The sequence below is a fragment of the Cebus imitator genome, unplaced genomic scaffold, assembly GCF_001604975.1.
Source record: "Cebus imitator isolate Cc_AM_T3 unplaced genomic scaffold, Cebus_imitator-1.0 Scaffold506, whole genome shotgun sequence".
In the NCBI taxonomy this organism is placed as follows: domain Eukaryota; kingdom Metazoa; phylum Chordata; class Mammalia; order Primates; family Cebidae; genus Cebus; species Cebus imitator.
The window spans coordinates 15,409-38,067 of NW_016107821.1; the positions used below are offsets into that span (position 1 = coordinate 15,409).

General features: G+C 44.3%; 1 protein-coding gene across 1 annotated transcript in view; it reads left to right on the top strand.

Moving 5' to 3' along the window:
- Nucleotides 1–19,872, top strand: part of ALDH8A1 (aldehyde dehydrogenase 8 family member A1) — a 34,150-nt gene extending 14,278 nt beyond the window's left edge. The window contains exons 5-7 of the mRNA XM_017513844.2: nucleotides 3,329–3,585; nucleotides 7,730–7,891; nucleotides 18,389–19,872. Of these exons, the coding sequence (XP_017369333.1) occupies nucleotides 3,329–3,585; nucleotides 7,730–7,891; nucleotides 18,389–18,841 (872 nt within the window). The 3' untranslated portion in view covers nucleotides 18,842–19,872. The remainder of the gene's footprint in view (nucleotides 1–3,328; nucleotides 3,586–7,729; nucleotides 7,892–18,388) is intronic.
- The last annotated feature ends 2,787 nt before the right edge of the window (nucleotides 19,873–22,659 follow it).

Below are 22,659 nucleotides of genomic sequence, written 5' to 3' on the forward strand. Positions count from 1 at the left end.
ATCGGTGGAGTTGCAGGGCCCCATCCAGAAAACTGGGAAACTTGTCCTTGTTTTCATCTCATCATCTACTGGGAGGGCTTCTCCTTCCACACTTTCATTGCCCCAGCCCAGAGCTGGGGTGGTCTCACAGGGTGTGGCCACTCCTCTGACAGTGACCTACAATCTGGGACTGACCTAAGCTAGATTTCAACAAATGTGCACGTTGGGTACAGAGATGCAACCCTTAGAAGTGGGACTCTGGCCAGGTGCGGTGGCTCCCGCCTGTAATCCCAGCACTTTGGGAGGCCAAGGTAGGTGGATCACCTGAGGTCAGGAGTTCAAGACCAACTTAGCTGACATGGTGAAACCCTGTCTCTACAAAAATACAAAAATTAGCCAGGCGTGATGGCAGGTGCCTGTAATCCCAGTTACGCAGGAGGCTGAGGCAGGAGAATTGCTTGAACCTGGGAGGCAGAGGTTGCAGTAAGCTGAGATCGAGCCATTGCACTCCAGCTGGGTGACAGAGCGAGACTCCATCTTGAAAAAAAAGAAGAAGTGGGGCTCTGCCAGGCACCATCACAACTTATGGCATCTTCCGACCTGTCTCCTGAGGACTCACTGGGATGGGGCCTTCACTGTAGCTTCAGGGTGATTGGGCCAAGGCTGTGGCTCTATGGGAGAATGTTCTGGATGATAATGGATCATCAATGTGAAATTAGTATACATATGATTTATAATTTAAACATGGATTCTGGAAGAGATGGGCTGTATCTAAAGGAGTATGTTTCTAATGAGGAGAGATTCTCTAACCTGGAGCAAAGGGAAGGAAACCAGAAGCAAGGGAGCAGGTCACAAGCTGAGATGCTGGAAGATTTCTGCACCTACCATAGGTCAGGCCTGAGGACATAGAGGGAATAAATTCTGCTACCTCCAGGCAAACCCTAAGAACTGCCTGGACACAGTGTGATTATACAGATGACTCTTTTTGAACATTATAACGATGATTCTCTTTTTAAAGCTTCCCCCGTTTATGAACCATTTCTAATTTGAATAATGTACACTAAGCATTCATTCACTCATTCATTTACTTAATAATCATTAACCTGTCGGCTTTGCTACTTACTCGTTGTTATTTAATCTCACTTTGCCTCAGATTTCTTACTGGTGAATTAAGCATAATAAAACTACCTGCCTCCTGAGGTGGTTGTGAGGTCTGAAGGGTGTGAATCACTGATAGCAATGGGGAGTCCAGGCTGGCCATCCTGCAGGCTGGGAAGAGTAGCCTCTGCCCAAAGCGGAGAACAAGTACCTGGAGTGGGGGTAAAGGGAATAGAAATGTATGCAGATCAGGGTGGCTGAATACTCATATTCAGTGAGATATGGGAGGAGTCATGAATATTTATGAAAGGAGAAACAGGGGCATGCACAGGTAAGCATCATGTGTCTTCACTGGATCACATGCTCAAAAAATGGCAGCCGTAGCATGATCCGAGGGTGGAGTTTTTGGCCATCTGATATCAAAAGGTGAAGCAGAGGACATGAAAATGCTCACTATGTAATCTTGGCAAGTCAGGCAAAACCAGTCCTGAGATGGTGGTTAGTTTTCAGGAAGGGATGCGTTGTGAGACTGGTGAGCTGTCACCTCGAAACTGCAAAGAGGGAGGAAAATTTGGTCGCAGTTTCAGATGGTTAGCTAGAAGCGATAGAGGAATGAGTTGTTCATTTCTTGTGTTTTAGAGCTGGTTTCTGCTTACACTCAGAAAAGAATTCTGGTTAAAGGTTAATAAGGAAGGGTCATATTGTGGCATGTTTGACCTCCCATTCCATCATGATTGGGGACTCAATTTTTAAGGTTTCTCTGGGATCCCTGTGGCCAAGAGAGGGTCCTTTCAGTCAGTTGGGGGAGCTTAGGATTTATTTTTATTTCTCAGTGCCAAACTAGGCTGTGGCACAGCGTATACAATGGAGAGCAAAGAACAGATCCTGTTTCTGCCCCTTAGCTAGTGTACCTTCTTTTTTTTTTTTTTTTGAGACGGAGTTTTGCTCTTGTTGCCCAGGCTGGGGTGCAATGGCACGATCCCAGCTCACTGCAGCCTCCACCTCCCAGGTTCAAGTGATTCTCCTGCCTCAACCTCCCAGGTAGCTGGGATTACAGGCATGCGCCACAATGTCTGGCTGATTTTTTTGTATTTTTAGTAGAGACAGAGTTTCTCCATGTTGGTCAGGCTGGTCTCAAACTCCTGACTTCAGGTGATCCGCCTGCCTTGGCCTCCCAAAGTACTGGGATTACAGGCGTGAGCCATCACGCCCAGCCGTTAGTGTACCTTCTAGTTGTGTGCAGGCAGGGAACAAGTAAGTCCAGAAAACACATACATAGGCCGGGAGCGGGTGGATCATGCCAGTAATCCCAGTACTTTGGGAGGCCAAGGCAGGCAGATCACTTGAAGTCAGGAGTTCAAGACCAGTCCGGCCAACACAGCGAAACCCGTTGTCCACAAAATACAAAAATTTGCCGGGCGTGGTGGCATGCGCCTGTAATCCCAGCTACTTGAGAGGCTGAGGCAGCAGAATCACTTGAACCCAGGAGGCGGAGGTTGTAGTGAGCTGAGATGGCATCTCTGTACTTCAGCCTGGGCAACAGGGCCAGAATCTATCTCAAAATAAATAAATAAATAAAAAGAAAAAACATGCATAAATGCACAAAGATACAGGGTAGCAGAGTCTTGTGATAGAAAAGATTGCGGCACCCATTTTTGGTTGTTGGTGGTACTTGTAAGTTGACCCTACAATATTATGACACTCTTTATGTGGATGGTGCACAGGACTTCCAACCTGAAACCCACCCACCCTGGGGAGCCTTGCCTTGCCCCCCTGGGCCAAGATAGTCTCTTCTTTGCACCTCTGCAGCATGTATACACTTCTCTACTTAATGTTTTCACACTGCATTGTGACTCCTGGACACCAAGATGGAGCAGGGTGCTTGACCTGCCTCAGACTATCTCTGAATCCTCAACTCTGAGACTATCTCTGCATCCTCAACCCCTAAGGTCTAGTCAGTATTATGGAATGAATTGTCTAAAATGTATTCTATCCTGCATTTCTCTAGGGCAAAGCATCCAGAGGAATCCCACCTGGTGTGTACTGTGGGCAGACGTGACTCTGTGGTTTTTGCTTTGCTATTAAACCACAGGTAGCCATAAAAGTTCCAAGTGTTGTAAAACCCAATTGCTTCCTCCGTCCCCACCCACCCCCATTCAAGCAATTGGACTTTGAAGGAGAATTTCCATGGCACTTGAACTCTTCAACATACTGAGGAGAATTACTATAACTGATACTGTTTCCTATCCAGGTGTTCCACCGGGTGTGGTCAATATTGTGTTTGGAGCTGGGCCTAGGGTGGGCGAGGCCCTGGTGTCCCATCCAGAGGTGCCCTTGATCTCCTTCACCGGGAGCCAGCCCACCGCCGAGCGGATCACCCAACTGAGCGCTCCCTATTGCAAGAAGCTCTCGCTGGAGCTGGGGGGCAAGAACCCTGCCATTGTCTTTGAGGACGCCAACCTGGATGAGTGTGTACCGGCAACCGTCAGGTCCAGCTTTGCCAACCAGGTATGTCCCCAGGGGTTCTTCTGCCTTCCTTCCGTGGTCCTGTCAAGCTGGATCTGTTTCATCACAGTGCAACGTCTGGGAGCGAGCAGGTCAATCTAGTGCCGTTTCTGTGAAAGCAGAATCAGTACACTGTGTGATTCCATTAACTCTCCGCTCAATTTTAGCATTAATTCATGGCCCTGTAGAGTCTTCAGTTCAGCAAACTCCTTTTCTTGAGTTGCACAACTTTTATCAGGTGCCAGCCATGGGTGGAATGATTGATTTTGCTGCTCCAAGCATCTCTATTTCTTATTCACACAGTTGCCCTGGCTTGTCTTTTATTTTCTTCTTAAACCTTGTCTTTGCTTGTGGTCCAAATGTCCGATTCCCAAAAAAAAAACCTTACTCCCATTTCAAAAGTATTTCAAATGCACCCACACACTGAGTTCTAAATACCTGAAACTGACTAGAGAAGATTTCTCAGTGTGGATTCATGGATCAGCTTCAGGGCATTGTTGTCACTCCTGAAATTACGTAACAGGTATTTCTCTGACCTCTGTGGTTTTTGTCAGATTCTTTAAGGCTGTGGAATTCCAAAGAGTTAAGAATACTAGACCAGGCCAGGCGCGGTGGCTCACGCCTGTAATCTCAGCACTTTGGGGGGCTGAGGTGGGTGGATCATGAGGTCAGGAGATCAAGATCATCTTGGCCAGATTGGTGAAACCCCGTGTCTACTAAAAATGCAAAAATTAGCTGGGTGTGGTGGTGGGTGCCTGTAGTCCCAGTTACTCAGGAGATTGAGACAGGAGAACCGCTTGAACCCAGAAGGCAGAGGTTGCTCTGACCTGAGACTGTGCCACTGCACTCCAGCCTGGCAACTGGAGTTGACTCCATCTAAAAAAAAAAAGAGAGGGGACACTAGACCAGATCAACAGTAGGCTGCAAGAAGATGGGAACTGTGCCCGCTTTCGTGTGGTATTTTCAGTGCCAATGCTTAGAATACCACCAAGGATATAGCACGTGTACATAAACACTGGATGATTTTCTTCAAAGGATATTTTTATTTTAACAGAGAATAAAGACATAGGCCAAAGTCTTAGAACTTCATAGATGGAAAGAGTAGTGAGAGAGATATCTCTATTGACTTAACTGAGGTAACATTGAATATTGCATAAACTTTTGAACCTGCATTGCTTCACTAATCAAATCATGTGAACAATAATGATGTCTTCTAACAGGGTTTTTATGAGTACAGAGTGAAAAATGTTACTTTCAATTATTATCATCATGATAATCGTAAGTGTAATTATCTCTCTCACTGTAACTCCTAAAGGAAGTAGCTAGAAATATATAGTTTCTGGATCAATAGACAATGTACTTTTACAATATAACTAATTTAATCATTAAGCAAGTATCAAGTGAACAGTGAAGCCAAGTGTTTTGATGGCTTAGAGATATTAACAGAGGGACAAATTTTGTGGTCTGAGAAACTAATATTAGAGAAAGATGAACTCTGTATTAAACAAATTCTGAGGAGCTGGGCGCAGTGGCTCACACCTGTAATCCCAGCACTTTGGGAGGCCAAGGCGAGTGGATCCCCTGAGGTCAGGAGTTTGAGACCAGCCTGGCCAGCATGGTGAAGCCCTGTCTTTACTAAAAATACAAAAAATTAGCCAAGTGTAGTGGCGGGTGTCTGTAACCTCAGCTACTTGGGAGCCAAGTTAAGAGAATCTCTTAAACTCGGGAGGCAGAGGTTGCAGTGAGTCGAGGTTGCACCACTGCACTCCCACCTGGGCAATAAGAGCAAGACTCTGTCTCAAAAAAACAAACAAACAAAAAACAAAAACAAAAATCAAAAGGAATTCTGGGCCGGGTGCAGTGGCTCACACCTGTAATCCCAGCACTTTGGGAGGAAAAGGCAGGCAGATCACCTGAGGTCAGGAGTTCAAGATCAGCCTGACTAACATGGAGAAACCCTGTTTCTACTAAAAATACAAAAAGTAGCTGGGTGTGATGGTGCATGCCTGTAATCTCAGCCACTCAGGGGGCTGAGGCAGGAGAATTGCTTGAACCTGGGAGGCGGAGGTTGCGGTGAGCCGAGATTGTGCCATTGCATTCCAGCCTGGGCAACAAAAGTGAAGCCCTGTCTCAAAAAAAGAAACAAAACAAAACAAACTCTGAGCATGAAGATAAGAAGTGTAAGCTTCCCTCCTACCAGCATTTTGTGAAGATTTGAGTCTGCCCAGAGAACCTTCCTCTTGGAGGTGTTTTAAAATGTCGATGCGGAAAGAGACATACACCTAATGAATTGGCTAATCCAAGGTTACAAATGGATTTTAGGCGAAATAAATAAAGGTGCTTGATTTAGCTGAGTGATGAATTCCATGTAGTGCATATTTCTTCCTTACTTGAATGTAGTTGGCTCTTTTGAAGCATCTCTGTGTGACCTTGGACATGTATTAATTCAAAACTCCTTTCGTAGCTGTAAACTGGGAAAGCTAACAGACCACAGAATTGTAATGAGGAAAGCACCCTGCACAGGGTCCGGCTTGACAGACGCTCCACGAATGACACTGTCCTTTTCTTACTCTCCCCAAAGTCTTCCTTCTGGGCACCTTGGTATGCTTACCAATGCTTTCTGGGCACTGAGCGACAGGGAACTGGGTAAACCCCTCTAACTTCTTCGTTATGCTCTCCTTCCCTGATGTCACAGGGCACTTGTGCAAATGAAACTATCAAGTGTTTTGACATTGCCCAAGCTCGATATGGAGATGACCCTAACAGTAACCCTGGTTGCAGAAGAATGTATTATTTCCAAAACAGTAATGGTTTAATCTGGACAATGAACCTTTGTACAAATACCAAGACAATCAGGATCCTTCTGTTTCCTAGGATTGTTGTGAAGACCAAACACAAACATGGTGAAAATACTTATGCATTTATGTACTTGTCATGCATAAATAATGCTTTGAAAGTCTAGAATGTGGTTTGTAAACTGTTACGTGCTATATCCAGACGGTAGGGTTATTTTTCACTGAGAAGTCTGTTATAACCCTTCCATTGCACACTGAGCATCTCTATTTGATGTCTGTGAGGAGTCTGAAACCCAGTGTGTCCAAGCCCAGCTCTCGTTTCCCTCCCTCCCCTTCCTTCCCACCTCGTGTCTGCCTTTCCAGGGAACAGCACCACCATCCCCTCCGTGGCCTACTCTTGTTCTTGCCCTCTCTTTGCATCAACAGGTCTTATTGGTTCTGTCTTTAAGGTATATCCTGAATCCCATCACTTCTCCAGTGCGCCTGTGCCAGCTCCATCACACTTTGGAGGTCCTGTGCCCCTGGAACAGTCTGTTGAACTCAGTGGGTCCTTGTCACTCCTCTGCATTTCCATGGATGCCTCTTGGTCCAAACTACCTACACACATCTGCACTTCTAGAATATTCTCTTAAATCCTCTGCTCTGTTCCCATACTTGCTTCCTTCCATCCTATTTTCCCACGGCTGCCAGAATGAGCATTTTAAAATGTAAATCGATCATATTGTTCTGCTGCTTAAAACCCTCCCTTATTTTTTTATGATATTGAGAATAAAACGTAATCTCCTTATGAACCTACGAGACTGCACCACAGAGCCTTGCTGGCCTCCTGACCTCCTCTCCTACCATGCACCTCCTGTCCCTGCCTCCTCCTCCAGCCTCAGCCCCGCCCACCTTCTTGCTTTTTCCTCATGCACAGCAGCCCATTCCTGCTGCAGGTCCTCTGTACTTACTCTGGAGAGTTCCCCACCTCCAGATCTTTTCCTGTCTCCTGCCTTTACATCCGTCAAGATTCCATGCAAATATCCCCTCTTTGCAAGTGCCCTCCATGACTCCCTTTTGTAAAATAGCTGCCCCCACCCCTGCTATCAGTTTCTCGTCCCATCCTCTGCTTAATTTTCTTTTATGGCTTTCATCACAACCTGAAGTTTTATTATGTATCGAGTTTATTTACTTGTGTTTTTGATTGTCTTTCCCACAAGGCTCTGTGTTCCAAATGGTGGGGACTTTGTCTTATTTACACCGTACCCCATTGCCTACCAGTGCCTGATACATGGCAGGTGCTCAAAAGTGCGGGGTGCTCTATCCATGAAGGAGAATGTTCCCAGCCTTTTCACTGTTCTCATTCTTGGCAGGGTGAAATCTGCCTCTGTACCAGCAGGATCTTTGTCCAGAAGAGCATCTATAGTGAATTTTTAAAGAGATTTGTGGAAGCTACCAGAGAGTGGAAAGTCGGCATTCCCTCTGATCCATTGGCCAGCATGGGTGCTCTGATAAGTAAAGCACATTTGGAGAAAGTAAGTAAATTTCTGCTGTGTAAGTAACAGAATAAGTTCTTATTAAAAGGCAAGCTCAGTATGAGCATAGCACACATCAGATTCTGAAATACTGTTACTTACTCCCCCATTTTTGAAAAAATAACCTGGGAGAAATTGTCTGTGGACACAGAGTCTAGACATTGTGGATATGAATATTGAAATGCAGTCCCGGTGAAAGTATCATCCACATGAAATTAATGAACTTGAGAAGTCAGCATGGAGATACCACCAGTAAAGAGGAGAAGCCAAATTTCAAGACATAAAGGTCATCTAATAAGGTGACATGGAAGAGTGCCAGTGATTTCTATAGGCAAACATTCTCTTTGGAAAAGGCCCGCCTCTGGTTTGTAACAGATGGGATTCCAGAAGTGGCAACACAAACAATCCAAATTGTGTAATCTTTAGTCAGTGGGGGACCAGGGGTGACCCATCTGGAGGAAGCCACTGGTAATCTCTGAATGATTGATGAAACTCAGATCTTCAGGATCATTTTTTTTTTTTTAAAGCAGATCTGGCCTTTGACTACAATTTAGGGTTATTTTAATTTATTACCAGATGCGACTCCCAAAATAAGTCATACATTTTGGAGTTAGAAGGACTCTGCTTTCAGCTGAGGGCCATTGAGGGAAACTTGACCCCATCCGCCAGCCAATAAGAGACAGAGCGTTTGCGTAAGTTCATAGAACTCCCTGACACTGCAAAGCGCACTCCCACATTGACTATATTTAACTTTGACTTTCAGGACACTGCAACACAGTTGCCTGCAGATGGGAAGATGAAGTAGCTTGAAGGCCTGTCTTTATTTCTTCTGTTTTCTCAGTGAAATAGGCATCAGGGTGAGGAGGGGAAAAGGTAGTGGAGTTTTCCGGAGGGAAGAGAGGGGATGAAATAATCTCGCAGTAGGTCAGGAGAGAGAAAGGACTGGGAAGTGACAAAGTTATTAGCAGAGCAGCTCAAAGGGCTCACTTGAGGCCTGTGGTCATTTATTTAAAGTGAGGCTGACCAGCATGGTGTGTTTTTCTCCAGCTAAATTAACCTACAAGATTGCAGGTACATAGGCAGCGTGGACGGTCCTTCATGGAGTGAAGACCTTCCAGGTGCAAGAGACTCCCTTGTTCTGTCTCCTTCTGGCTCTTTTAGACACTAGGGCTCCCTGCCTGCCTGCCCACACCTGCAAATGACTGGTGAAAAACAATGTTAGGATGCCCTGGACTGCTTCCTGGGTAACAGAAAGGGGCAGAACGAAAGTTAACCTCCTGGAAGTATCTTTCCGCAGGCTCGGGCAATAGCGCAGTGTGAGGTTCTCTGTGTAATTCACTCACTCAGAATTTCAAAGTTCTTTCTGTTTCAACTCAACAGACACATTATTTTTTTTTTCTATTTTAGTCGCTGCCATAATAACTATTTTAGTTACCCAGTGAGAGAATACATATTAGTGAAACAAAAGTATTGACTTTTCTGTATCAGTTGAATGATCTTCTTTGTCTCTCTGTCTCTCTCTCTCTCCCTCTCTCTGTCTGTCTCTGTCTCTCTTTCTCTCTCTCTCTCTCTCTGTGTATGTGTGTGTGTGTGTGCGTGTGTGTGTGTGTATGTAAGAGGGAGAAAGGAGAGAGAGAAATTGATGCCACACTTTGACTGATATTGGTAGCTATGGCTTTTCTCTGTGATGCGGTAAATATTTGTCATCAATATGTTGTAATTTCTGTGGACTTTCATACCATATTTTTGATGCCTAGTATTAAATATTTAATATTGTGTTGATTTATACAAGATGCTAATGAGTTCTCATAATTTATTGGTATAAATTGCAGATTCTATGTGTTTATAAAATGTAACACTAGATAGATGACATACCCTCACCTTTAAAACCACTCCAGGAGCCCTCTCTTTAACCTGCTCTCCTGTCCTTCTGAGCCCACTGGAGGCTCACCTGTAGGCATCTCTGTCCTCTGGCAATAGGCGGCCTCAAGTGGTCTGAATTTCTCTGCTCCACGTGGACAACAAGACCTTTCTCTACTGAGCCTTGGTTCCTTTCGGTGGAGAATGGTAATCAAGGCCAGCAACTGAGCTGAAGGGTGTTCCATTAGGGGATTTCCTATTACATGACAAGTGGCCCAATGACATCCAAGAAGAGGTGGTTTAAAACCTTGTGGTGCTTCACACAAACTGCCCTTGCCCTCCTTTTTTTTGAGATGGAGGCTTGCTCTGTTGCCTAGGCTGGAGTGCAGTGGCACAATCTTGCTTCACTACAACCTTCACCTCCTGGGTTCAAGTGATTCTCCTGCCTCAGCCTCCCAAGCAGTTGGGACTACACATGCATCCCACCATGCTCAGCTAATTTTTGTATTTTTAGTAGAGATGGAATTTTGCTGTGTTGGCCAGGCTGATCTTGATATCCTGACCTCAGATGATCCACCCACGTTGGCCTCCCAAAGTGCTGGGATTACAGGTGTGAGCCACAATGCCTGGCCACGCTGCTTTTTTTAAAGAAGGCTCCTGGCCAGGTGCAGTGGCGTATGCCTATAATCCCAGCAGTTTGGAAGGCTGAGGCGAGTGGATCATTTGAGGTCAGGAGTTCAAGACCAGTGTGGTCAACATGGTGAAACCCTGTTTCTACTAAAAATACAAAAATTAGCTGGGCGATAGTGGCCTGCGCCTGTAATCCCAGCTACTTGGGAGGCTGAGGCAGGAGAATCGCTTGAACCTGGGAGGCGGAGGTTGCAGATTGCGCCACTGCACTCCAGTTTGGGTGACACAGTGAGACACTGTCTCAAAAAAAAAAAAAAAGGGGGGGGGGTCCTGAGTCCATGCTGACATTTCCAATGTAGCTAAATTACCTTTTAACCCTTGCTCTAATATCATAGTTATTTCATTACTGGTGATCATGTGTCACTCTGTTTGGTCAAACCCCATGTTATTCACAGCAAATGCCTAAGTCTTTGGACTAACCTAAGAAACTGGCTACGATCTGTCCCATTATCTCTGTGACCTTCCCTTTCCTCATTCCATTACTGCATACTGGCCTTCCTGTTCCTGGAAAATACCAGGCACTCTTCTGCTACTTGGCCCTTGCTCTTGTTGCTAACGCTGCCTGGAATGCTCTTCCTTCAGATGTATACATGGCTCTCTCCTTCCCCTTCTTAGAGCAGATGTCCCCTGATTGAGGGCTTGCTTGCCTGCCCTATATACAGTGGTACCTTTTAAAACTTTGACTTCTTTGGAGCTTTTTCTCTATGGTTCTTACTGTCGTCTGACATGCAATATATATGTCTTATCTCTTTACTGACTATCTTCCCTGGACTAGAATGTCAGCTTCATGGTCAGTGTTATTCACTGCTGTATCTTTAGACTCTAGGAAGCTCCTGGGACATAGTACGTGCATACTCGTTGGGTGAATGACTGAATTAACACCACATGATGTGTTCCAGATACGATATATCTCTCTAATTTAAGGTATCCATTTTCCTTGAATTCTTTTTGATCCTGGGCTTAAAGTATCTGGAATTGGGTCCAAAATGTGCAGGTCCTGTCCATCTCTGGCCAGCATGACTCAGCATCAAGACTCTGAAAGGAAAAACAAAATAAACACAAAAACTAAAACCTAGCCTTTCTCCAAGAAAACGCTTGAAAATATGCAAGCATGGAGCCTCTAGTATCACTGGTCACTAAATCATAACAATGATAAAGGCCTTATGGACACATGCATGCCTTGGAGGTTTGGCTTAAAATTCCTCTTTAACTCTTCATCATTGGTACAAATATTGGTGATTTCAGCTTAGGTCACAAGTAGTTTTGGTATCTGATTCTAGTTTTCTAAAAACCTTTGGTCAAATATGGATCTTCAATACCTCAGTAGTATACAAATCTAACTTTTTAAATGCCAATTAGGAATCTCAAAAAATATATCTAGATTATTATCAAAAATAATTTCAGATTTCTACAGCATTACTACAAATATACAAGTGAAAAAATTTCTGCAGGTCTATATTTCTCCATGGTTCCTGTGTTTCTCAGAAATCAACTTATTAAAAAGGTACCGAAATATTTCTATTATAACACATTTTAGTTAAAGACACAATTCTCATTGCATTTGGAAGCCTCCCAAGTTCTCAAACTTTAGTTTTGTGTTTTGGTGATTCCCAGTAGTTTTCATCACCTGTAAAGTAAACACAGAATTTAGCAAGTTTAGGTGTCAGAATATTTCAGCATAAAATATCCATGTTTTTCCCTCGAGTAAAATATATACCCTGAACATTGTGTCTGTGACTGAGGCCACAGAGAGGACCTACATGACCTTTCCTTCAGGAGGTTCGTGATTAGAATCTTTCAATCCAAAATAACAACATAGAGAAGGGCTCTCTAAAGAAATAAAAGTGACTTTATTTGGGAATGAATGGCAGAAGATTACAAACTGGGATATGTGTGTTGTGATGGATTCTGGGATAACCAGGGAGGTGAAGAAAGACAAAAGCTTTTAAAGGTAAAATGAGGAAGGTGGTAGAATGTTATTTTGAAATAATCATCATTGGCTGTAAGGATCAATAATAAGGGTTATTTATTATTGTTATTATTATTATTATTATTTTGAGGTGGAGTCTTGTTCTGTCGCCAGGCTGGAGTGCAGTGGCATGATCTCAGCTCACTGCAACCTCCGCCTCCTGGGTTTAAGCGATTCTCCTGCCTCAGCCTCCTGAGTAGCTGGGATTACAGGCATATATCACCACGTCCAGCTAATTTTTGTATTTTCAGTAGAGATGGGGTTTCACCATGTTGGCCAGGATGGTCTCAGTCTCTTGACCTTGTGATCCACCTGTCTCAGTCTCCCAAAGTCCTGGGATTACAGGCATGAGCCACTGTGCCTGGCAAGGGTGATTTATTATGAAACGGAGGCTCCAATCCAAGGTTGAATGGACAGTGCTGTGTAAACATCCTTGTAGAAGTATTTTTTGGGCAAGGTTGCTGTGGCCTTTGTGCAAGGTTGTGATTTTGGTAGAGTTTCTTGTGGTAGTTTTTGTTATCAGGCCAATATATGTGAGGACTCTGTCCATGGCAGGTGGTCGCTGAGGACTCAGTTTGCAAGGGCATGTCGCAGTAGCACCGGCATGCAGGTGGGAGGGACACCCTACTCTAGGTTTCTGAAGTCGTGTCCCTCTCTGGCTGCCCTCCCTCTGCCTCAGCCCAGCTCCCTGATTGGATTTTTCAAGCAAGTTCTTATCTGAATTCAGACTAAGACCAGCAGGGAGAGTCTGGTTTCCCTCGGGCTCCGCTTGTCCTGGCCAGGTCCAAGCTGTGCACGCAGGGAATCAGGGGACCTAGAGCACTTTGCTGGGCTTGATCACAATGACTCCCAGGAAAAAGATTCTCCTGTCCGAACTCCTCATATTTTTACAACTGACTTTCATCCTTTGCACCTCCCTAAATAAATTTACCTTAGCATAGTGCTTACATCACCCCATCTTACACACCGTTTTGTTACCAACCTCATCTTCGCCTAAAGGAAGGAGAAATAGGAAGACCACCATTCCTCATTATTTCTGGCACCATAGCTGCAGAAGCTGTGGACAAAAACCAAGATTTCTAATCAATCTAAACCACTTATTATATTCAATATTTTTTAAAACTTGAAATATTGGCAAAGCCCTGGACATGGTGCCAGCTTCTTCTGGACATATCTAATTCCAGAAATGCCATCTTCTGCTAAATCAAATTATGCCTGAAAATCAAGCATCTGTTTCACATGTTAGTTGTGTTATCTTAATATTATGTCAATTTAGTATATACTTAAGTGCTATGGATCACTTTGGAAATGATGAATCTTAGCAGTTATCATTTTTTTCTGACCACATTAAAATATAAAGCCATAAACTCATATTTAGCTTTTAAACAAAACTTTGGAAAGACCCTAGATATTTTTACCATTGAATGCTTTCTGTCTCAGCCAAAAAAAAAAATTTTTTTTTTTTAAATAAACCTTTGCGGGGCGTGGTGGCACATGCCTGTAATCCTAGCACTTTGGGAGGCTGAGGCAGGAGGATCACTTGAGCCCAGGTGTTTCAGAGCAGCCTGGACAACATGGCAAAACCCTGTCTCTACAAAATATTCAAAAAATTTAGCCAGGTGTGGTAGTGTGTGCCTGTAGTCCCAGCTACTCAGGAGGCTGAGGCAGGAGGATGACCTGAACCCCAGGAGGTCAAGGTTGCAGTGAGCTGAGATAACGCCACTGCACTCCAGCCTGGGCAACAGTGAGACACTGTCTGAAAAATAAAATAAATAAGCTTCTACTTTGTAATAGTTTAAGATTTATAGATTGTTTCAAAGATAAGGCAGAGAGTTTTTATATCCACTCAGCCAATTTTTCCTGCGTTGGCATCTTACAGTCCTAAGGTACATCTGTTCATGCTACAAAACCAGCACATTACTATTAACTCAACTGAAGACTTTTCAATCAACTACTTTTGATTTTCTGTTTGATCCTTATAGAAAATAATTTTCAACAACTATCCGTATTAAAACTAAGTTTAGCTAAATCGTTTGCACTCATCTCAGAAAGCTTCAACATTCCCCCGCTTCAAAGGGGAAAGATTTAGTACATGGTTAAAAAGTTATTCACTGCGAGGCCAGGCACAGTGGCTCAGGCCTGTAATCTCAGCACTTTGGGAGACCGAGCAGGGCAGATCACTTGAGGTCAGGAGTTCAAGACCAGCCTGGCCAACATAGTGAAACCCTGTCTTTAATAAAAATACACAAATTAGCCAGGCATGGTGTTGGACACCTGTAGTCCCAGCTACTTGGGAGGCTGAGGCAGGAGAATCGCTTGAACCCGGGAGGCAGAGGTTGCAGTGAACCGAGATCATGCCAACTGCACTCCAGCCCCGGTGACAGAACGAGACTTTGTCTCAAAAAAAAAAAAAAAAAAGTTATTCACTGCTAAAAACTTGAAAATAGTACTTATCATCAGCCCATTTCTTCAAGGGAAGAACAATAAAGGTGGTATTTCCATAACCGCAGCATGTTTAAACCTACTGATATCTATGTAGGTTGCCTTACTTTGTCGTTTTCTCTGTCTGATCCCACGCACGTAGAGTAGAACTCTTCTCAGCTCTGCCTGCAACACCTCTTCTGTATAAAGCCTCAGGAGGACCTAGTTTCTGCTGGGAAGCAGCCTGCTGACCCCATCTTGCTGTGGCTTAGAGCATCGCTGGGCCACTCTGAGTATGTGCCCAGATGAAATGAGATATGGCTTTGCACTGAGTGAGCCTCCCACCAGCTGGATTCCTCATGGGGCTTTCAGCTCAGTTCTAGTGAGAAAGCTCTGCTGTCTCCACCTTCTGGGAGAGAGCTAACAGAAACAACTAGAGAAATGTTAAGTATGGCCTCTTCAGACTGTGACTCCAGTTCTGTGTGCCAAACCATCTGGGCTGGAGGAGGCAGTGGATGTCCTCTGCTGATGGTCATCTTTCCTCCCCTTTCCCCAGAAGGATTTGGGGCTGTGTGCCCAGGAAGACTGGGCTGCCATCTGCATTCCAGCACCCTCTGCCCCTGCCGTGTGTCTTGGTTTTCTCCAAATCAAATTGGCCATGTGGAGTCTGGAGTTTTCGTTTCCATGCTACCTCTGCGTGATTGCCACTATGGGTGGTGATGCCGCTGGTGAAAGAATCCAATTAGAATATGTAAAAGTTGTTTTGTAATGGACCAGGGCTCAGGGGCTTTTGGAGCTACGGCCTGCTCCTAATTGGGGGTATGACTTCTCAGGGTCCTAGTGACTGCACCGGGATACGCAGTAACCTGCAGGGGATTCTAACCTTGTGGGATGAAGATAAGTCTCCATTTGCCTGGTCACAGCGTTGCTTTTTGTTTTTCTTCCTATCTCCTGAATCCTTCCCTACTTGACACTAGGGAGAATCTGGCTGTGTGCCTGCCTGCCCAAAGACGCCAGCAACTGTAGAGAGAATTCTGGAGGTTTACAATGAGGCTGGAGGAAGCACAGAGGAAGCTGACAGGTGTATTCCCTACTAGGGCCAGGCTTGAGACCTAAGGCCCACTGTTTCAGTTTCCTGTCCTCTTTCATCAGAAAAACCTGACCTACAGAATAAGGGGCACCCCTAAGGTCTCTCAGCTAATAAGTGTCGGGTCAGTCACTTCATCGTCTTTACCAACGTCATCACAACAGAGGCTGACATTCAAAAGGGCTTGCTATGTACCAGGTGTCATGCTAAACCTTTTGTATATATTATTTAATCCTCTCAAGAGCCCTGTGAATTAGTGACTGTGTTAATTCTATGTTTCCAATGAGGAAACTGAGGCATAGAAAGTCTAAAAGCCCTCAGCTAGTAAATGGGTGAACTGGGATTTGGATACAGCTTGGCTCTCGGGGTTACTCTTGTAACCTCTGTGCTCTAATTTTATGTGTAAAGCAACTGAATACTTTTCTTTCTACTCAAGAAAAAGTTTTATAATAATTTCTTACGTTGATAGCATATTACTAGTCATGGTTTTTTATTGAAATCTCTGTTTCTCTGTTCCTGAGCTGCTAGGGTAGATATCATTCTATCATCTAGTCAGACTTTCTCTAGGTAATGAATTCAATTTAGTGTGAGTCACCTTATATATGAAACGTTTTGATAAGTTTGCAATTTGAAGACTGACACTTCTCTTTATCTTTTATTATTCTAAGAGCTTCTGAGAGCTGAATCATGTGATCTCATTCAGACCTAAAGCCAGGTACTCCTCGTGCTGTGCGGAATCATTGGCCAAGTCCGGGCTGCTGTATCCCAGCAGGGCCTCTGGACAGCTGCACCTCCATTCCCCTGTTCATACAGGGCGCTAACCTTTGGAACCTTCTAATTAGTGTGGATGAGTTATTTTCAACAAAAGAAAGAGAGTATGGGTGAAGAGAGGTACAAACCTGCTTTAGTTTCTACCCACACTAGAACAGCATATGTTCTGGGAAAGCTTTCAGATCACTATGGATGTTGGAGGTGGAGCTTAATGGAAGGGAGTATAAATCTGTACCAAATGTTCTATTTTTTTTAAAAAAAAGCTTGAGCTGGGTGTGGTGAATCATTCCTGTAATCCCAGCATTTTGGGAGGATCACTTGAGACCAGGAGTTGAAGACCAGCTTGGGCAACATAGCATGACCCTGCCACTATAGGAAATAAATAAATAAAAAAAAAGTGACTCAGGCGTGATGACTTGGGTCTGTAGCACCAGCTAATTGAGAGGCTGAGGTGGGAGGATTTCTTCAGGCCACGAGTCATCAAGGCTGCAGGAAGCCATGGTTGTGCCACTGCATTGCAGTCTGGGTGACAGCGTGAGATACTGTCTCTAAAAAAAAGTCTTTAACTTCATGGGCTATTAATTCTACAAACTGGGAGCAAATTTAATAATAGAATAATATTACCTCAATTTTACATGGAACATGTACATATAGTTCCACACTGAATACAGTTCTACAATGGAACTATACATGGAGTTTTACAGTGGAGTTCTAAGCTAATCCTGGGGCAGAATGCTCCATAGATAAGTAAAAATCCAAAACATTATTGCAAAATTTATCCTGTGTTTGGTTTGCTTCTTTACTGCTGTTTTATATTTTTAATGTTTAGGACTACTTTTATACTTCTCTTTTGCTTATAATACTCCTTGGGGTAGAAAAACATGTAATTATGACTTCAACAATGTTTATATATATAATTATTATAATGAGTTATTTCTACAACCATTGTCAATAAACATCTGTCATTATGTCTGAGTCACTGAGTTAACTTGCTACATAATTTATTTCATATTATAGTTAGATATATTTTATTTATATATATATATGTACACATTATATATCTAACTATAATTTGAAAATATATTACCTAGATATATTTTCAGAGCATATTCGGTAATGAGACTAGAAATTAGAAACGATTTGTTCTGGAAGCTCAGCTATTAAAGGACATCCTGGCCTTGAACTAAAAACTCTTACACATCCTTCTCTTCCCATTTTCTGCAATGGACATAGCTCTCACTTTTCTCAAAAAGGGAGAAAATATCCTTTTGTGTATTTTGCTACAGAACATACCTGAGTGTGAATTCTAACTTCACTGTTTATTAGCTCTATGATCGATTTATGTTTTTTTACACCTAATTATACTATCAGCAAATAGAAGATAATAGTAGATTAACAATAGCTAATCAAGTTTTGAGACAATCAAGTGAGATTGTATGAAAAGCACTTATCTGAGTTCCTGGCACTTAGACATTAAATAATTACTTCCCTCCCTTGTGTATGAAGGGGAAAGGCCCAAATGATGGTTAGAGCGCCCCGTCCTCTGGCTCAGCAGCTGAGTGATAAGATAATCAACGCTAGATTCCTTAGACATGACCTTATCCCTCTTTCTGAGATGATTAGAAAACATTGAATTTTCTGCTGATTTGTGTGAAGCCACATGGTAAGACAGTGCTAATTATGATTTTTACCCACGCAGGTCAGAAGTTATGTCAAGAAAGCACTTGCCGAAGGTGCCCAAATCCGGTGCGGTGAGGGGGTGGATAAGTTGAGCCTCCCCGCCAGGAACCAGGCAGGCTACTTTATGCTTCCCACGGTAATAACAGACATTAAGGATGAATCCTGCTGCATGACGGAAGAGATATTTGGTCCAGTGACGTGTGTCGTCCCCTTTGATAGTGAAGAGGAGGTGATTGAAAGAGCTAACAGCGTCAAGTATGGGCTGGCGGCTACGGTGTGGTCCGGCAACGTGGGGCGCGTCCACCGGGTGGCTAAGAAGCTGCAGGCCGGCTTGGTCTGGACCAACTCCTGGCTCATCAGGGAGCTGAACCTTCCTTTTGGAGGGATGAAGAGTTCTGGAATAGGTAGAGAGGGAGCCAAGGACTCTTATGACTTTTTCACTGAGATCAAAACCATCACCATTAAGCACTGATCTTCGCTAATGGCGGAGCTTCTGTGGCCAATGCCTGGCTGCAGAGATCAGTTGCTCAGTGTGGTGAATGAAAATCATGGCATGAATTCCAGCTATGCCTTGACTTGGCAGAAGGTTATCTCCAGCTTATCTTCTGTTCTTAGTTGGTAATTTTACCCCCTAGTGAAGAGATAATGTCTGTTTTCAATGTGGACTCGGAAGAAAAGACTTCTAAATAGGAAGACAGCACAAAGATACCAAACAGCTGTCAGGCTCCTCCCAGGTTATGTTTTCATAGCGTTTCTTTCATCATCTTCATTGAACTCTTGGGGATCTCCAGATAATCAGATTATTTCATTTGCAAGTATATGGTAAATTAAAAACAAATCTAGGGCCGGGCGCGGTGGCTCACGCCTGTAATCCCAGCACTTTGGGAGGCCGAGGCGGGTGGATCACTTGAGTCCAGGAGTTTGAGACAAGCCTAGGCAACATGGTGAAATCCTGTGTTTACCAAAAATTTAAAAATTAGCTGGGCATGGTGCCCTCTGCCTATAGCCCCAGCTACTTGGGAGGCTGAGGTGGGAGGATCACTTGAGCCCAGGAGGTTGAGGCTGCAGTTAGCCATGGTCATGCCACTGTGCTCCAGCCTGGGGGACAGAGTGAGAGCTTATCTTAAAAAAAATGCTACAAAGCCAAAGCAAAAAGAAACAAAGGGCCATAATTAGCTATCTTTGGAGAGATTATGGAGATGTTCTGCTTGTCTATTAGCCACTAGCATGACTAATTGATCATTGATTGTACTTCATTATGTAAGGGGGAAGTGAATGTCTGGAGTTTGTTAGGGGAAGCCTATGTGGTAAGCTCTACTAACTATATCTGTACAAGGATGAAGAAAAACAAAATAACTACCACTTTTGGAGGAGACTTGAAGCAAGAAGAGGACATAGTTTAATCTAATCCTATGGTTGAGTCTAATCAATTCCATTGCTTGGCATCTAATGAGGCTTACAACTTACTAACCCCAAAAGAAGCAATAAACGTTAGCAATTTTAGTAACCAGTATGGCCCGTATCTTATTTTTGAATGAGTTCCTCCTTATCTCCATCCTCTTGAGAGTATGGGCGTTTTACTGAGTAATAAAGATTTCAAATGCTGCTTTTTTTTTGGATCTCCAGATGATCACAGGAGAAAACTGAGGTTTACAGATGTTGAGCAACATACCCAAGGTCACACACATGGTATGGGTAGAGGTAGGGTTTGAACTCAGGACTTTCAGGCTCCAAAACCGAGGATCTCTCACTGCCTTCCACTTGCCTTGGCTGGTGCTCAAGAAGCAGTGAAGTACCTGTGGTTCCTGGGACACATTGTGTTGAGTCTCCCCTTCAAGTCTCCTTCCTGTTTTGCCTCCCCGGTCCTCTCTCCTACCCAACTCCACTTCAGGGCCCTTCCTCAGTGGCCATGCAATTCAGGAGCCCCTCCAGCAGGGGCCGTCCTACGCTGATGGGAGTGATCTGTTTGCATGTCTGTCTCCATAACTGGACAGGAGTGCTGAAGGCCAAGGCTGCTGGTGCTGCACTTTGAAGAGTCTCAATTCATAGCACAGTGCCTGGCATACAGCAGGTGCTCAAAGCAAGTTCTGAGAGGGGAAGAAAATCTTCCTGATGCTCTGGGGTATTTGTTCCATGGTTTGTGTTTGTGTGGTTGGGGGTGATGATAGGGGAAGACCGAGCTTTCTAATTTTGGTTAGGATTTCAGAAACATTGGCTTGCTTGCAGATGCTGAGAAATAAATGCCAGCCCCTTTCAGATAAAGTGATGGTGTTGGATTATATCTGGCTCTAAATTCTACCTTCCTTTCTCCTTTCCTCGCCTCTTCTCTTCCTCAGCTGAGTCCCCTTAACCTTAATCACTTTAGTGCAGAGGAACATCAGCAGGAGGAATTTCAGCAACTTTAGTCTCTAGGAATTTGCATCTTTACTCTTGTAAATGGTCTGGCCGAAGCTTATCCTTATTCCTGAGACCCAAGCCATATCTTGATTCCAAATTCTAGTGACTGACTCCCTGTGCCTGGACAGCGACCTCCCACCCGCTTGTTTTTGCCCAGGAGACTGTCTTCCCTAGGGCTCGGAGCAGCTCTGCTCTTGTAGGTTCCTGTCTTGGCCCTGGGTCCTGCCTGCGGAGGGGCCTGCTTCCAGCTGACAGACATCCTGGATGCCATTTCCCTACTTCTGGGTCTTTCGGATCTCTAAAACTCCTACTGGGCTCACAAGGCAGCCTCATTAATGCATTTTCCTGCAGCCAGCGCTCTTCTATCTCTCAGTTGTTATAACCGTTGTCAGAGTCTTAGCACCTTAGCTAGAACTTTCCTAGTTTTGTTCCAGCCTCTTCAAGTGAGTGAGTACGGATCCAAGACTGTCCTCCTCCTGGGCCATCCATGCAGTCTCAGGTCCCCACAGCAGCTGAGGCGCCGCTCCGTTCTGTGCCTACACTGCGGCAGAACCCCAAGGCACTGGTGAATCCTGGCTTGGGGCTTCCACACCCCTGCTGTACTGTGCTCAGAACTGATGATAGAATTGGGGTGAGGGTGTCCACAGGGGCTTTATTTTTAAGCTAATTGATGTGCCCATAAGTGTTTCCTATATTATTTCATAAGTCAGAATTATTCATATACCAAAAAAGGAAAGTGGATCATATTGAAGGGATAGCCAGGAACAGGCTGAGAGAAGGTAGGAGAGACCCCTCCTGGCAGAGTGCAGAGGTCCCAAGCTTGAGGCTCAAGGATGAACAGCAGTGGAGGAGCAGTGCTTCTTAGATGTGGATGTGCTCCTGAATCACCAAGGACTCTGTTAAAATGCAGATTTGGATTCAGTAGTTCTGTGGTGAGACCTGAGATTGCACTTGGAGTGTCGAGGAATTAGAAGACACGGATTAGAAGACAGGTGCCTCACACCTGTAATCTCAGCACTTTGGGAGGCCGAGGCGGCTGAATCATTTGAGGTCGGGAGTTCGAGACCAGCCTGACCAACATGGAGAAACCCCATCTCTACTAAAAATACAAAATGAGCTGGGCGTGGTGGCACATGCCTGTGGCCCTAGCTACTGGGGAGGCTGAGACAGGAGAATCGCTTGAACCCAGGAGGCAGAAGTTGCAGTAAGCCGATATCACACCATTGCACACCAGCCTGCAGAATAAGAGTAAAACTGCATTTCAAAAAAAAAAAAAAGGAAAAGAAAAGAAAAAAGAAGACAGGTGCTTCCTCTAGGTTTCGGGGGCAGCTGGCTATACTTGCTCCCTACTGGAGACACTAGAGTAGATGAACTTCCCAGGAATGCCTCTAATGAGGCTCTAGGCACAAAACCTGAGATAGCTCAGGACCTTCTGTGCAACGCTGGGGAGAGGAAGGGAGAGGCAGCCCCACCTTGGAGTGAGACGCGCTGCAGAATTTCACCAACCACGGCAAAGTCCTCCTCACTGGTAGGTAGTTAATGAGGGTGCAAGCTGAACTCTCCACATGTCTTAGAAAGAAGCTTCTTTTCTTCAGTAAATGGGGATTTAGTCCCCCATTCAGCAATGGGCCTTATGGGTAAACTGTTTTTCCAAACTGCAAAAAATAACTTTGTCAATTACCCACGCTAATCAACAATATAGTTTTGGTGTTTTTGTCATTTTTTTTTTGTTGTTGTTGTTTGTTTGTTTGTTTGTTTTGAGTCAGAGTCTTGTTCTGTCACCCAGGCTGGAGTTCAGTGGCATAATTTGGCTCACTGCAGCCTCCACCTCCTGGGTTCAAGCCATTCTTTAGCCTCAGCCTCCCGAGAAGCTAGGATTACAGGCACCCACCA